Below are 17,365 nucleotides of genomic sequence, written 5' to 3'. Positions count from 1 at the left end.
TCATCGGCAGAAGAGCAATGCTCTGGCTGTTACAAAATTCTGAAAATGGTTGATGATTTTTCAGCGTCCAAGAGAACACCGGTATAAAAATATCAAGAGATCAGGCCAATTGATTATTTTCTTGAGCAAAATAAAAGCCTCAGCAAGCTCTAAGTAAGCGCCGCTGCTGCTAGTATTTACTGAAAAACAGAAATTGCCAATTTATATTTGACAACTTATTAGCATACAATGAAAGAAGAAAGCAATATAGCTTTAATCTTAAGGGACGTATGTCGGCTTGCCATTTTAAGCATTTATATTCATTTGCATCTGTCCGTCTGCCAAACAAAGGTAAAATCCTAATTTTTATCGATAGCAAGCACTTAAAAAACGAAACGTGACTAAAATTAAATAGAAGCAACAAAAGGTAAATTGAAAGTGGAAAATTGTATGTCGTTGTTTCATTACAACCTTCGTGAGTTGCACTCAAGCGGATTCAAGTGCTTAGTTGGTAATCGTTTTTGGTAGGCGTTTCAAGTGCGAGTAAGTGTATGAGTGTTGCCATATACGGTGTAAGAAAATGCTGACAAAATTTAAATTTTAAAATTGATTTAGTAGAAATTTGAGATGTGAGAATGTTTGGGTCAATCATTGGGTTTAACTTAAAGCTAGATGGCGCGTTGGAAAAATATGAGCTTGTATGAGCTCCTAAGGCAGAGTAATGCGGTTTCCTAAGAAATTTGTTTTCAATTACTAAATTGTTATTTCTAAAACAACAATTTCTTTCATGTACATTAGCAACAGTTATTAATTATTATAATAACTGTCATAACTGCTGTTGTGACAATTCACACTTTATGAAATTAAATTTATTTTCTCATTAACTCTAAGCCGATTGCCTTGGACAGCTTGCACTTTCGTTTTTTCGCTTTTGTTATTTTTTTGTTTTTTTACCCCTACGCAATAATAAATCGCTCAACGCCACACAGAAATAATAGAAGGCGTAGCAAAAACGGTAAAATTCAAAAAAGGCAAATACAAAGCTGGATTAAAAGGGATAAACGCTTATCGAGCGCGAATGTCACAGACCAGGTTCGGTCAGGCCAGCAATGAATTCCTCACAACATTCTTCTTCGTTAACCTTTTTTTCAGTTAAAACCACGCCAGTAATTTACAATCACAGTTAGTCGTTGTACACAGTGAGTGTGCGTGTAAATGTGTGGCTAAGCTCAGCGGTGTGTGAGAGCGAGGCACAGGAAAAGATTTATGAGCTTGGTCGCAACGATGACAGTTTAGGCGGTCATGTGTGCGTGTGTGTGTGCGTTTTTGGGCGCATCGTGATATGCACAACTAACGGAAACTTTTTGCTGTCGGAAGCCGGAAACGGAAACGGCGAATGTGACATTTGAAAATGTGTGATTCGAAATGGTCAAGTGCAATGTTGAACACACAGCACGAAGGAGGTTTGTTGCCTTTTAAAGGTGTGTATTGTACATATAAGTGCTTAAGCAAATTTGGTAAATAGTGTGAATATATTAGTATATATTTGAAAAACAGTTAAGAGCACCAAACCGCTTAATTAAAAATAAACTCATACATTCAAGTACATATTAATAACTATTTAGCATCAATCATTGCATGAAACAATAAAGATTGGCAACTTCAGAGCTCAGGATTATTGTTTTGCACGCAATCAATCACTATGTGCAACATTAGAACAAATTATTACCTTCCGACCTGCACAGTTCTTCACACATTCATTTACTTTGCTGTATTTTTTCGCTTTTACCACCTTTATCATATTTTTGAAAGTAAGCTGCCGCAACACTGAATAGGCATTTGCGCGTGAGTGAATATCTATTGTAATATGTGAAAAGAAAAAACAAAAAAACAAAAACAAAGAATGTAGCAAATATAATTCAATACAACAATAGCAAGAAACAGATGCGGATAACCCTTTACTTTTGTGCCATTGCACAGCACAATTTCTTTGTGGCCTATATAGGTATATCCTACCCGTCGAAGTTGCGTATGTGTCAGCATGTCTGCGCCTAGCCTAACATACTTATAGGGGCCAAAGAACAAAGCCGTCGCCTGCATTAAAGGATTTTCTTGTGTGCGCGTGTAGGCGTAAATGTCATAATGTGCAATCGGCGTCGTTTAAGCGTGTAAAGGATTTGCTTTTGGTATGTAAAGTTATATATATATATGTGCTTTTATTTACATACATATAGTCGGCTAAGCGTGTATAAACCATTTCGCGTTTTTCCACTCACAATGCCATTTGCTTACCATTATTTATGCTGGTAATAAATAATTTTCTAACAGAAATGTACACATATGTACGTATGTATATGTAATTGATTTAGGCGGAAATTGTGCACACGAGCGCGAGACAGTGACGACTTGCAGGTATTTCATGGCGCAACCCGCATACAAATGTCAGTGTCTTCAAGTGAGATGAATAAGATTTATAAGAGTGAAGCATGTGGCTGACTTTGAGATTTGAAAATATAGAGTAAAGTTCCATTTCAAAGCCAGTAACTTAACAGATTATAAATTTTATATTTTTAAAAAATAAAAAGTAAACGAAAAGGATACAATTAGGCTCAGTTGCAGTTAATTTAGTTTAAATCAAAGTGGAGAAGTGACGACCTGCTTAGATCACAGACAATTTATTTTTCTGTTTTAAAGTGAATCACCTTCAAGCTCAAAATTCTATTAAAGTCTTTAATTAATGTCTTTACATTGATTTTGATTGGCCAGTTGGGATGGCAGCTATACTGCAGATCCGATCTGAACAATATGTTCGGAAGTTAAAGCGTTGCCTTAGAAAATAATCCATGCTGCAAAATAAAATTTCAATCGATCAATTTGTATGGCAGCTATATGCTATAGTTATCCGATATATTAGATTTCGACAAACAAACAGTTTCTTGGAAGGAAAAGAATTTATGCAAAATTTCAGATCGATATCTCAAAAACTGGGGGACTAGTTCGTGTGTACACAGACAGTCAAAATCGACTCAGCTCATCACGTTGATCATTTATTATGGATCATTCTATACAAAATTTACATTCAAATATTTTGATTTATTATCGGAATCTCCTAAGTTTCCTACTCGCACTTACAAACTACAAACTTCGTGGCAAACTTAATTTACTCTCCCTCTAAGCCAAACGTTTTCATTTAATATTGTAGAAAAAATCATATTTTCAGAATTTCAACATTTTTCCACTCAAGTAGCGTACTTTAAAGTAAAAGCGCTGCTAAACTCAAAACTGTACTTCTATGCAAACATTTCAAGTCGTTTATTTTGCTTCCAGCTCCTTCGCATGGCTGCTGCTTGTTGTCATTACTTTCTTTGCTTGACTTTAAGTGCTTCAGCAGTTTAACAAGAAGCATTGAGGACCGCAGCCGGACAGCGTTGGGGCTACCATCAACGGGCGCATGAATATGCAAACGTATGCAACAACAATTACAACAATTCGAGCAACAAATCATGGGCACTTTGAAATGCAAAATGAAGACGCTTAAAGTGCCACTAAAAGTGCACAAAGCAGATTTTCTATGCGACTGTTTTTCTGTGCTTATTCTTATTCAGTTATTTCAAGAGAGAATGTATTTTTTCATTTTGCGCGCACGCTCTATGGAGTGTGTGGCGGCTAAGATAAGAGAATATGCAATGCTTTTTAATGAAAGAGAAAAAATCTTTAGAACGTTTACTTTATGCAAAGCGGTGCTTTTTATCACGATTTGGGTTTAAGAAAGAATAACAAAATACATTTAAATCCAATTTCATAAAAATATAACAGAGTTTGTAGTAAGGTCGCCCGAAAATGTAAGCAACATTTTATAACTAAGGTCATATGCTCGCCGAATGGTATGCCACGAAGTTTGTAACACCCAAAAGCAAACGTCGGAGACCCTATATTTATACGTTTGTCCATAATGTATATAGGGCCCTCAGATTTTGAGATATAGAACGGAAATTTTGCACATGTTCTTTCTTTTCCTACAATCAACTCATTTGTCGGAACCACCGATTTTGGACCACTATACTATATAGCTGCCATACAAACTGAACGATCACAAATGTTTTCATTTGCCAATAAATCTTCTCGAAATTGAACATGGGGGTATTGTCTAAGCCAATGGTTTAATTGCTCAGATCCGGAAATCGTTTCGTCTCTTTATTCTAAGCATATAGAAGAGGTATTTTTGTTTCAAAATTAATAATATCCCATTCAATATAAATTGGCCCTTCGAACTTCTGTCTAAATAACAAACTTTTGGAATAGCATCAATTTCCCTATCAATCTTTTCTGAACTAAAGTTAACCACACATCAATATTATCCACTTTCCCTGCCTACACTGTCAAATTTGTGTTATCGATTGGGTGAAATCTCCAAACAATCCCGTACTTTGATTCAATTTAATCTCATCAATAAAACAAAACAAAATAAAAGTTGTGCTAGTTAAAAGTTTGCATTGTTTGCATTAGTTATTCGCATTTATTTGCTATTTGTTTTTCATTTGTCCGACCATCACAACAATTTGCCAGGGTCAATATGCCGCCACTCGGGCAGGTTAATGCAGTCGGATTGCAGCAGTTGCGAGGTCTTTGTGGTCGTCCATTATACCCCGACCAGCTGTTGTCCGAAACTTTTCAATTTATTTGTATTTCATTTGTTTTCTTTTCACCAAAACAACAAATAATGTAAAAGTTGGTGGAACAATATTCTGCTTTTCTCGGCATTCAATTGATTTACATTTACTTATATTTCACGCTTTAATTTTCATTTTTTGCATTAACTAGTGAAACACGCATTCCGCAGGTTGTTAATATAATATTAAAAAATCGAATTTGTTGTTGTTTCGTTTTTAAATATAGCTAATTTTTTGTTGTAGCACGTGGTTAATATTAAATAGTTGCCGATTAATTTATTGCCAGTTTTGTTATTATTTATATTTTATTACTTAATTGCCAAGTTTAGTGACAGCATAATTACTGTAAGTTTTATTGCTTCAACTGAAAAAAAAATCGTTTTAATTTAATGATTCAACACCAACAATTACCAACAATTAGCATATCACTGCTAAATAATAAATATAAAACGCTGTCAAAGCAGCAGACAAGTCATATACAAAAACAATTATCTAGAATAAGAGCATTAAAACTTGTACAGCATATTAAAAAACTACTCATAAGTTCATACATACATATGTAAGTATGTATGCACATGTTCAAGTGTTACTTGAACTCAGCTTGTAACATAGTCGTTTTGTTAGTTGAGTGAGAATATTGCTGTTAGCTACTATTTATGTACATACGTATATATACGTACACTATCATAACCATTCACGATGATTAATAAGAAAGCGCAATTATCTATACCCTGAACGGCGTATATTTAATTTACCTCGAAATTTGTACCACTCAGTAGTAATCGTCGGCTACCTTATAAATGATAAGCATGACGAGCTGAGCTGATTTAGCCATATCTGTTCGTCTATAGTAGTCCCCAAGCTAGTCCCATAATTTTCGTGATATCGATTTGAAACTTTGCATACACCCTTTACTTCCGAATAAGCTGCTCCTTTGTTGGAACCGCCGCTATCGGATCACTACCGCATATGGCTGCTATACAAACTGAAGTATCAAAATCCAGTTCTTGTATGAAAAACTTTCTTATTTAACAAGATATCTTCACGAAATTTGGCATAGATTATTTTCCAAAGCAACGCAACCATCTCCAAACCTATTGACCAGATCGAACTAATATAGCATATAGCTGCCATATAAACTGATCGAACAAAATCAAGCTAAAGATTTTTATAAAAGATCTTTTTTACTTATTAAGTAACTTTAATTCGACTTACATGTTGCTAATATCGAAAACGTGGCAACAAAAAAACTAGCAAAACATTTTCTGTTGAATGTTAACCGTTTTCCGCTGACGTTTTCAGTTTTAATTGTAGATTTAGATGATATAATAAATGCACCTGTGAAGTGTGTTATGCATTCAAAGTTAACGTTTTTTCTTATTTAATTTAAATTACCTAATAAATATGCATAATAAAATTAGTATTTACGCATAAAGACTCAAAAACTTGTACAATCTTAATCGGCTTATACTTTGCACTGTTATATGCTCGCAGCGGTCCGAGGTACAGGCGCATGGCGTTTCGCATTGTACAAAATAAAACGAAAATATTTTAGATTATTAATTTTATATTAAAAATATAAGGGTTAGGTAAATTGAGTTGGCTTACTGGTGTAGCAGTTGTAATCAGAGAACAGACAAGTATAGTTTTGCCAACAACTGGGTCGTGAATGTGAAAAGAAATAATTTTCTATTAGCCTGATTGGTGCTCATGAATTTATTCGGAAGACAGCGTGTATAATCAGCTCAGCATTTCTTTTAGGGATAGATGAAGATTTATTCTATCAACAAGAAACTTTTAAGATGTTAAAACCCCTGACTGTGGGTCTCTGTTGTAAGTAGCATCAAGAAACACATCAGCACACAGGTAGCACTTTTTTGAATATTTAATGTCTTGATACAATTATATTGTTCTAAAAAAAAGAGAATGTCTATAAATTGCTCATGAAAAGAAAAATTCGAAAATTACACAACACAATCTAAAACAAATGAGTTTAAAGCTATATGTAGCACATGCCATGAATGTGACCAGAAAATATTCAGAATTTCTATTATTTATCCTTAGTAAAACGAATTTGAATAACATCATTTGAACAGATCATTGACTTCTTGAACAACATACGCAGCATTTTTGATAACACTTTATTTTTAGAATTAATAGCGCGTAAATAGCTCAAACGCACAATAACAGTGCAGACATATTACGCAACGACATCTAAGTAAAGCTTGATACAAGCTAAGCTTAAATGCTGCACTCTATTTACAACTCATAAGTAGAAACAAATAACCAGACCGCCTTCATGCGTTTGTGCGAGTATGTCAATGAAAGTAAGTTAAAGTTCAAATAGCGACAACTTTATTGTGAGATTACTTGAGGCTGATAAATGTGGCAATAAAAATGCGGCAAGTCTGCGCGCCGATGCTTTGTTTGTGAGAGATTGCGCGGCTATTTGCATGTGTCTAGCAAAAAAGTAATTATTTATTTAGAATAAAAAGTGAAAAAATCAAAGAAAGATTATAAGAAAGTGAAGTGAAACCAAATAAATATTTTATAGACTTTATTTAAAAAATATGAAAAAAATTCAAATGAAGCAAAATCAATGAATTAACACTTCAGTAGTGGAAATAAGCGCCGCGTACAAAAAGCTAGTCAAAATGTTTACAATGAAAATAAATTTCATAATTGTATGCACATTAATTAAGCTGACAGTTGCAAGTGAAATTTGTGACGCGAGTGTGTTGCTGAACGCGCCAGCCAGTCGGCAAGCATTAGACGAGACATTTCAACGCACATCGCCGCTTTATGGCTTATCAGCAATCAGTAATGAGTATTTAATCAGAAAACAGTGCCACGAGCACTTGCAGCTCTTCCGAAATGGTGTACAACAGAAGCTGCCTTGGGCGCTGAAAAGTGAGTGTGTAAATTTTGAAAAATATTTAATTCAAAAATGTGAAAAATAAATTCCAAAATCTTTCAACCGCACAGTGTTCGACGCCTCGGCGAGCCTTGAGCCAGGCTTCACATTCGGTCATAATTTCTGGTTGGGCAATAGTGAAGTCTGTCACGCCGTCGCTCAGCCGGTGACTTCGCAGACATCACCCAATTTACCACATCACATGAAAGCCGAGCTGCTGACCTCCGTAGCGCCTTTCGCCGCCGACTTTCGCGTAATCTACCTACGTCACAACTCCAGCTGGCAAGTGGATCCGATCGTAATTGCATTTGGCATACGGGTGCATGTGGGTATTTGTCTGCCGAGCTCATGTGCGGAGCACGAAATTCGCGGCCTCATGGAAATTTACTTGGGTAGCGATCGCTTTGCCGCCAATGCACTGTACGATATGAACTTGCAATATGATTATGCAAAGGATCTGAAGCCGAAGGCGGCTACTTTTCGTAGAACTTCATTTTATTTTGGTTGTCTTTTTATTGCAACAACAATTGGTTTGACCATTGCTGCTGGCATGTCGCGAACCACAGCGGTCGTGAAAGAAAATTATAACAACAAAACTGCTGTTGAATCGCAGGGAGCATGTGAGACTATCGCTGAAAGTAATACTGCAACTGAAAATGTGCAGCCGGAGCATCAGCTGTCGGTTGTTGCCTCGAGCTTTATAGCCTGCTATGACATCCAAGCCAATTGGCAGCACATCTTTAAGCCGGCTAAAGCGAGTCACACATTTGCTGCTCTCAATGGCATACGGTTTGCCAGCGCCGGTTGTGTCGCCGTGTACCATTATTTAATGTCTTTATTCAGTGGCACAAGAAATAAGTTGACGCTCTTCAACTATCAAGTGCATGTGGGAAATGTTGATGTATTTGTGGATATATTTTTTACGATTAGGTGAGTATTCTAGAGTACATTTTTCATGTACAAAAGCTTTATCCATAATTTCTTCGCAGCGGATTCCTACAGTCTTATAATCACTTTCGAAACGTCAAGTTGCTGCAGGCGATACGACAAAATAATTTGAAGCAAAACTTAGTATTGATAGGACTACATATATTTCATCGTTATTTGAGGTGAGTATGTATGTATGTATATAGGCAATTATTCATGTCAAATTTCGCGAAGATATCTCGTCAACTGAAAAAGTTTTCCATACAAGCACTTTATTCCGATCTGAGCAAGGGTGACGACGAAACATCCAGGCACTTTCTCCTCTATTGCTCAGACTTTGCAAGACTGAGGCTAAAATATCTCGACAGTCGTACCTGCGACGGACCAAGCGACATAGACGAAACTGACATTAGCCGTCTCAACAAATTTGTCATAGGCTGAAAGCACTTCGTCGATTCATAGGGGTCTTATAACCTATTATATAGGAGTTTTTGGTAAGACAATGGATCGGCGTTTCAAGCTATCCATGCAAGATCCCTGTTCCGATCGACCTCTTAACCTTACCTAACCTAAACTTCAACGTTTCGTTAGTGCCAAGCTGCGGCGCCCTTAAAATAGTATTTTAGAACCATATTGATCTCTTTTGAGTGAAATCATTTTCAGGAAGCTAGTTTTTGATTCTAGAAAAGAGAAGCTAGTCCAAGTCCGACAAATACAGTGAGATGCACAAAAAACTAAAATCGTGATTCCATCATGATTCGCTATATACGCAGCCTAACGTTGGAGTGAGACAATAAAATCGGAAAGAAAGAACATTTTCGCAAATCTTCTACTGAGAAATAGACTTAAAATGCTTTTTATAAGCTCTTCGAGAAGCTTATCCTTACTGAACTCATTTTATCATAACGGCTAAACGATTTTTTAGAAAACACCTTGACAAAGTCTGAGAAAGAACCATATACCATATATATACATAACTTTCACTTTGAGAATTTATAGAGACGCTCTTTCTTTAATGCTTCGGGAGTTCATTGGACAGACTTTGACTTATTATTTATATATATCTGAAGGTTCCAGTATATTCCGTCTGCTGCTTATAAAAGTCGTCTAGAAAGATCTAGATAGATTTTTTAAACTCCCGTTTTATATCGATTTCAAGAAATCAGAATTTCTAGCAGTACTTGCAAGAAGAAATTGCACAAAACCTCTAAGCGCCTCTACCCGTAAATAATATTTATTTGTGGACTTTCCAGATTAGCACCCTTGTACTTTCTCACTATCGGCTTATCAGATTTTGGTGCTCAACTTATGGATGACATATCAATTTATCATATCGAGCATAAAATGAACCGGAACTGCGAAAAATATTGGTGGCGCAATTTATTCTTCATTCAAAATTTCTACGATCACAACGACATGTGTGGACTCTGGACATGGTCACTGGCGTGTGACATGCAGTTCTCGGTATTGGCCACTATATTACTTTTCCTATATGTCAAGTATGTAATTTGCTCTCTAAAGCCATAATCCTAAACTAAATTCTTCACTATTTTCCAGACATCCAAAACGTACCAAATTGTGCTTAGCAGGTCTCGCTGTGGCAAGCATACTGTACACTTACAGTTATGGACTCAAATTGAATTTCGATGGCGCATTGGAGTCAACATTAGCCTTTCTAACGGAAATCTACATGCATCCGTTAGTACGCATTTTGGCGTACATCTCTGGTGGCATCGCTGGTTGGTACTTTGTTGAGCAGAAGCACTTGCCATTTATCGTGGGCAAGAAGACACAGCAGTATATTAGCTATTTGGTGGCACTCGTATTTTTCGGCTGCATATTCAAACCGCCCTTTCAAACACTCTCGCCGTTCACTTCCACCTCCATTTTATTGCTGGAACGCATCATCTTTGCACTCACAAGCAGTATTTTGATTGTGTCCAATGCGCATGGGGGCATGCGTTGGTTTTTTCGCTTCTTCGAGACGGCCTTTTTCCAGAAATTTAATAGAGTTGTCTACGCAATGTTTTTGTTGAACCCGTTAATCACATTCGGGCTGCCGGGTTTTAGTCGATCGAACCTCTATGCCAACCTTTTATCAATGGTGAGTGTGGGCTTTTTCAAAAAGTTTTCTATTATATTCAATGCAAACTGTATTTTCAGGTGCCTGAAGCTATTGGTGTTTTGGTTATTCTCGTGCTATTTTCAACAGTGTTCACTTTACTCTTCGATACGCCCTACCAAAATTTATCCAGACTGCTGATCGTTCAGCAAACGAAGAAAAAACTTTCTTAGTAATTATATAATCGTATAACACTAATTTTTACGCTATTTTAATATGTGTTGAATCAACACTGTTGGAATAATAAATTTTTTGATATTGATAAGTTATTTGAAATATTTTTTTCTGAAACATAAGAGAGTAGTGTATATATTTTTTGACTCCTGGACTGATTTTCTATTAGCAGTGAGTTTTACTTTAATAGGTGGCAACTCCAAACCAAAATATCTCCAAATTTAACTAAGCATTTGTGAAAGGTTTCTGTTAAGAACCCATAATATTTTTAGTTTTGCTTTTTTCGAGGGTGGAAACTTTTAACAACAACATGTCAATAAAAAATCAACCAGAAAACTTTCCATATAAAATATATATCATATTGTTGTACCCTTTAAAAGGTATATTAAGTTTTCCATGAGTTTGTAACACCCAAAAGCAAACGTCGGAGTTTAATATATATAAAGAATGAGCGTGACGAGATGTGTCGATGTAGCACTTAGTTTTTGGGATATCGCTCTCAAAAATGTATACCTGCACCTGGTATGTAAACATAAGTTACTACGAAGGATGCAGTAGTCTATTTACATAAAAATATGTATACCAGGGTTGCCATATATTGCAAAAAGAAACAAAAAAAAAATTTGATGTGTGTGTGATGTGTTTTTGAAGATTTATTACGATTTTGTTGAGATTGGCTGGAAAATAACGCGCACTGAACTCCTCGTTCGTCGACTCTCAGCTGCCTCGCGGTTCGTTGCCTACCTTTGGGCGCGTAGATTCCTAGTATGAAATTGATTAACAGTCCATTCTCAACGCAAACGATAATAAAATGGCTTTAACTTCAGTACTCTTAGGTTTTTATTACGGATGTGGGTAGAGATCTTGACATAAGAAAAAAATTTAAATGGTGTTAATGGATACGGCGAGTTTTTGAGATCGAAGCCAAATCGAATTTGACAAATCAATTTGCCACAACATTATTGAAATTATACAAATTTTTCTTTTCTCAAGCAAAAACCACAAATAAAGCCATTCCTTTTAAATAACAAATGTGAGCTTGCTTCACAATGATAAATAGGTCACAGAATTTAATATGTTTGCAGAAAAAACTTCCACAATAAAACGATTAACGAGTTTAGTTTGTCTACTCGGCAAAAAACCACTGTAATTTCCAATTTTCCTAACATAAAAATTCCTTGCTGCAACCACAAATCACAAATTAATTAGCGAACAAACCGCGATAAACGCAAATGCAATAACAACCGCAGCGCAATAAAAACTTTGCGAACAAGCAACGCCCACAACGGCACTTGCACACATTTACACACAGCACACACACACTCACAGGGTAGCAACAAAAATGCAACGGTCTACGGCAGTGGCGGAGCAATCAACAAATTTGTTTGGCCACATAGCGAATATAATGGCCATTAATCCACCACACAAGTCAAACGGCCAGCGTTGAATGGCGATGGCCATGGTGACGACGATCGTGATGGCGATTGCGCTGACGATAGCGTTGACAAAGTGTTAGATTTTTGTTGTTGGTGGCTTTGTTGATTGCTGTCGACAAGTAACCGGCCCAAGTGTCGGTTCAAAGAGCGCCAAATCAGCTGGTGTCGAAAAGTGGCACCTGAAACACACTCAAATAAAACCATTAAACGTGAATAGTCCAGCAAAAGCGACGAAAATGTAATTGAGGAACTAATGCGAGTGCATGCCACCAAACCATGAACCGCTAGATTCTCAGAAAATATAAAACTGCAGGACTGTAGAGTAACGCTAGTGGGCGTCATTGCATACATTATAAAGTCTGCATGTGCATAGCGAATGATAGCGCAGCGTACGTCTGGCAAATATATACTTGTGCTTATCGTGAGCACATATGTATGTATGTGAGTGTGGAAACTATCTGTAGTGTGTTCATGCGCTGAATTGCTACGTGTTGGCTGTTGTTATTGAAGTTAACTCAATTCACAAATTCATCACATTTCCGCGTCACGCTTCCATTATATTTGATGTATTCACCACTAACACTACTATAGCATACTATATGGCTCACAATAATACATACATACGTGCATGTTTATTTGCAGTTTTATAACACATACGCTGTAATTTGGATAGTGGACTTTGCAGTAATATTCGCGGTTGGAGTTGCCACGCTTGCTTTATATACAAATCAGTCAGTTAGTCTTCAAGCGGTTAAACAAGGTAATTAACTGCATCGAAGCTATAATACCCTTCCAGGCATATTTATTAGGCTAAAAGTATATAAAAAGATTTCTATCTTGATTTTGAACGATCAATTTGTGTGACAGCTACATGCTATAATGGTCCGATCTGAACATTTTGTTCGTAGATTGTAGCCCTACCTTGGATAATAATCTACATTTTTCATTCAATCACTGAATAAAAATAGTTTCAAATTGAAAAAAATTTATTTCTTTATAAAAATATACTTTTTGTTTATAAAAAAAGTGGAAAAAATTCAACGTATATCTTATTGAAAACCTGAGCAAAAATCGTAAAGAATAGGGCTGTTAGTTTTTTGCATAATAAATTAATTTTCTTCGTATACGCAAATGTTTAACTTTTTTCAATATTTAAAATTTTGAAAATTCATAATTCCAAAATGTTTCGTATTAAGTCGAAATAGAAAAGTACGTGTACAATATTCTGCCTCAAAGAACACAAAAAAAAAAGTTGGCACGAAAAAAATTTTTTTATGTAAATTTTGGATGGACTGAACTTTAACGGGTATCGGTATCTGACTTTTCTTTCTGGGTGTTATAATTTTTTTAAGGTAACCGTTATATACCCTGTTCAAAGTAACTATAAAAATTGCCCTTTTTGGAGCGAAAATAGAATAAAGTATATATTACCTGAAACCCCCACCTTCTTTGTACTTTTTGTGTGTTGCCCTGACAATATTGCTGTATTGGAGTAACCCTCACTGAAAATAATTATGACTCGGTATTTAGTTGAAAATCAGTGATGGACAGCGGAATTAGCTTTTTTTCGAACATTTTTTGATTTTTAGTTATTTGTTTTTTCTAAGATGGCAACTCTTTTTAAAAATATATTTAAATAAAAAGCCTCTTAGTACTATTTGGTGTAAATTTGCGGACGCAATTTTTTTGGTATTCTCATTTTTCCACAGGTGGCAACTCTATTTTAAAATTACAACCTTTAAGCATGCTTTTAGCTTAAAAAATGTAGTTTTGATGTTCAGATTGGTCAATTTAGCTATACTAGTTACCAAACCAATATTCTGTTTTTACTACATTTAACTTTTGTGTCCAAGGTAGAAAGAAATATCAATCAACCAACGCATGTATACTAGCAGAATTCTCTCTTGACTAAAACTCTAAAATTTTCAAATTTCTGTTTCAAACAAACTGGCAGCACCATACAAGCTTTTAATGCCATTTGGCATGCCACCACTTTTCCAGCACGACCAACCAACTCAACGTAGTCAATCTAATAAATATGCGAAGAAATTCCCCGTTTTCGTTAATTTGCATGCGCAACTATAAAATTACGAAAATGCACATGTACACACATAAACATACGCAAATTGGTCTCTGTATGCGTATAAATTATATCTGCCTGTAAACAAACATTAATTTACGTCAACTGCTGCATTCAATGCGCTGCCCTTTTGCGGTCACCTGGCTCGGCAGCGCAACTAGCCATTGCAACAACACAAATAAGAGCAACAACAGAGACGAAAGTGTTTATGAATGTATGAGTGCGCTTATGAGTATGCTTATAAATACACCGCAGCGCATTGCAAACAATGACTGTTTGTCGTTTTGCGGTTAATGAGGTCCAACGACCGCGGCCGAGCACGTTCATTTGCTTAGCTGCGTGTCACGTGTCCGCCTCCCCCCGGCCCACCTCTAACTGGTCGACCACTTGAGTGTGAGTATTGTGCAAATGATTGTTTATAATCCTTGCCTGGCATTTTTAGCGGTTGTTTGACGTTAATGTGGCTATATAAATATTGCGGATTTGTTTGTATGTGCGACGCTTTCACACACATATTTACAGAGTTAACAAATGTATGAAATGCAATAACCAAAATGCTGCCTAAAAGTTATGCAAATGTGTCAAAACAAATTATATTTTAATCAATGAGTCGAAATGCAATTTTCATTTATAATTAAGGAGTAAGTGAAGTTGCATAATGTAATCACTACCACTATAGTATTTTATAAATACATAAATACATATGTATATATTTATACACTGAACAGGCTATATTAAGTTTGCCATGATGTTTGTAACACTCAGAAGGAAACATCAGAGACTCTATAAAATATATACTTGTAAATAAATGATCATCGTGACGAGCTGAGTTGATTTAGCCTTGTTCGTCTGTCTGTCTGCATATACGCGAACTAGTCCACACACATCCTTTTTTCTCCCCAAGAAGTTGTTTGCATGTCGGAACCGCCTATCTCGGACCACTACAGCATATAGCTGTCATACAAACTGACCGATCGAACTCATATTCTTATATATCTTATCACATATATTTTTTGTTTGACATCTTCACTAAATTTGACATGGGTTATTATTCAATGTATCGCTACAATCTCCAAAGAAATTGCTCAAATCGCACCGCTACAGCTATAGATATAGAAATTTTAATACCCCTTTATGTTATAAAAAATTCCCCTGTGAAGGTTATTTTTGCTTCGGTACAGTATATATGGTCTAGTCAAGAGAAATCTATTATTTTTGCCACAGATGTATGAAAGATAAGATTTCGTGCTTCTCAGACAGTTTTCTGATTGCTTAACTTTGTTGTTTTGCGCGCGCGTCAAAGATAGACATCAGCAAAGTTTTTCATCGATAAAAGCTAAAGCGCTAACCAGGCAGTTGAAAAGTTGAATATTGTTTATGGTCCCGATACTGGTCAATCACGCGCAATTTTGGTTTCGTCGATTCCGCTCTGTTAAGTTTGATGTCCAAGAGGGAAGGAAGGCTAAATTGTCTACCGACAAAATAATGGAAATCCTCGGGTCAAACCATGGTCGGATCATGAGCCAAATTTCCACCGGCGAACCACTGTTGAATCGCAACCAGATCTATCCATTTCTGAAGCGAATGGTTACTGGTGATGAAAGCTAAATCACTAACGACAACGTTAATGGTCAGGAAGGTTTTGCTTTGTGGTTTTGGCAGGAAATCATATACATATTATACTTTGAGCTACTCACCTCGCCAAAAATCCTAATTTGGACTTGTATTGTCAACAATTAGACCATCTGAAGCTAGAAATCATGCAAAAGTGCTCAGCTTTGGCCAATAGGCGAGGAATTGTGTTCCATGAGGACAGCACCAAACAACACACATAGATGGTGCCTAGCCCGAACCTTATACGTAGGTAGTACGAATATGGCACTTAGTGAGCACTAACTCATCCTGTCAATGGCAAATGATTTTGTTGGTGAAAAATTTGCGTCTAAAGAAGCTTGTGTGTGTGTCAAGTGTTCCAAATTTTCAACAAAAGCGACGAGGGTTTACATGCTTATATATGACCTAAACCCGATAATTTTAACTATGTTTAATATAACCTTCACTTGAATAAAAAAAATGGTCTTCTATTTACTAGATCTTATGAATTTATGAAGGAACCCGTTTACCGATCTTACACCCGTTTTCCGATCTTACACCACTTGTTTGAAAAAGTCACTACATATAAATAATACAATAAGAACAAGGGTAAATTCCCCAAAAAATAGAAATATTTAAAAAGACAGTATAGTTCTTCAAAAAGTTCGACAAGAGATCATAACCAGAATAGAGACGTTATAACTTTCTAGAATAACTAAAAGGGCGGTGAAATTATTTACCCATCGTGTGGCTTAGAAAAGCTATTTTCTTTTCTTTGTATGAAAACAAAAAAAAAAAAAAACCCAAAAAAAATTATTTAAAAAAATAAATTATATTAAAAACAACAACAAAACAAAACAAAAAGTACCCAACGCAAAAGAAAATTTGCAAAGGTTGGAGCTTTTCATTTATTTTACCATTTAACGCAGTTTCAACCAATTATAAACGCATTAGTATTCACGCTTACAGAGAACACCTTTTGTGACAACAAAATAAATCATTTCGGCTGCTAAGTGACCAAAGCGAATATCAGCAAAAAGGTAAATTAAAATATTATACAAAATAAGAGATAAAAGTTGAAAATAAATTAAAAAATTTCCAAAGGTCAATGGGGTTATGTTTTGTTATTCGAAACTGAAAGTATTATGACAAAAGACACTTTGTGTTGGTAGCGACACCAAGGTCAGCGTAACAAATTTCAGCACTCAGCGTGAAACAATTGTGCGTAAGTGGCAAAGAAAAAGCGCAACATAAAACGGCAGCACAGTTAGTGAGGCAAGGCGATAATATTTTCTTGTTTGAAATTTTTTTTTATTACCGCAGTCCACCTGGGTGCAACTAATTTTAGCGCAACTTTTGCCATTATTTACACGTTTGTTGGTTGTTGTTACTACTTTTTCTTATATTGTTCAAAGGCATAAATTTCAACTTGACCTTTAGAGCGAAAGTGGGCAACATGAAGGTCTATTA

The 17,365-nt window shown here is 35.9% G+C and overlaps 1 protein-coding gene and 1 long non-coding RNA gene across 8 annotated transcripts in view; one reads left to right on the top strand and one right to left on the bottom strand.

Annotated features, from left to right (window-relative positions):
* Positions 1-1,618: 1,618 nt before the first annotated feature.
* Positions 1,619-17,365, bottom strand: part of LOC118681874 (uncharacterized) — a 181,798-nt gene continuing 166,051 nt past the window's right edge. Inside the window, exon 4 of the long non-coding RNA XR_004977617.2 lies at positions 1,619-1,836. This is a non-coding gene — a long non-coding RNA (uncharacterized lncRNA). The remainder of the gene's footprint in view (positions 1,837-17,365) is intronic.
* LOC106623434 (O-acyltransferase like protein) lies at positions 6,267-10,881 on the top strand. 7 transcript variants are annotated; one of them, XM_070107402.1, is made up of 7 exons: positions 6,267-6,482; positions 7,266-7,559; positions 7,635-8,493; positions 8,553-8,672; positions 9,744-9,989; positions 10,048-10,594; positions 10,654-10,881. In XM_070107402.1, the coding sequence occupies exons 1-7, from the start codon at positions 6,452-6,454 to the stop codon at positions 10,783-10,785; spliced, it is 2,229 nt and encodes a 742-aa protein (XP_069963503.1). In that variant the 5' UTR covers positions 6,267-6,451; the 3' UTR covers positions 10,786-10,881. The 7 variants fall into 7 exon arrangements, with proteins under 7 accessions (XP_069963503.1, XP_069963508.1, XP_069963507.1 ...); XM_070107407.1 differs by having other exon boundaries at positions 7,204-7,559; XM_070107406.1 differs by having other exon boundaries at positions 7,136-7,559.

Source organism: Bactrocera oleae, chromosome 3 (genome assembly GCF_042242935.1).
Source record: "Bactrocera oleae isolate idBacOlea1 chromosome 3, idBacOlea1, whole genome shotgun sequence".
Lineage (NCBI taxonomy): Eukaryota > Metazoa > Arthropoda > Insecta > Diptera > Tephritidae > Bactrocera > Bactrocera oleae.
The sequence above is the reverse complement of the archived record's forward strand: the minus strand, read 5'-3'. Positions and strand labels throughout refer to the sequence as shown.

What these genes read in the sequence shown, in the direction of transcription:
- LOC106623434 (XM_070107402.1), top strand. Translation starts at nt 6,452, where the DNA reads ATGTTAAAACCCCTGACTGTGGGTCTCTGTT. An exon ending in TTACTTTTCCTATATGTCAA is followed by an intron (nt 9,990 to 10,047) that starts GTATGTAATTTG and finishes ACTATTTTCCAG; the next exon opens with ACATCCAAAACGTACCAAAT. An exon ending in ATGCCAACCTTTTATCAATG is followed by an intron (nt 10,595 to 10,653) that starts GTGAGTGTGGGC and finishes CTGTATTTTCAG; the next exon opens with GTGCCTGAAGCTATTGGTGT.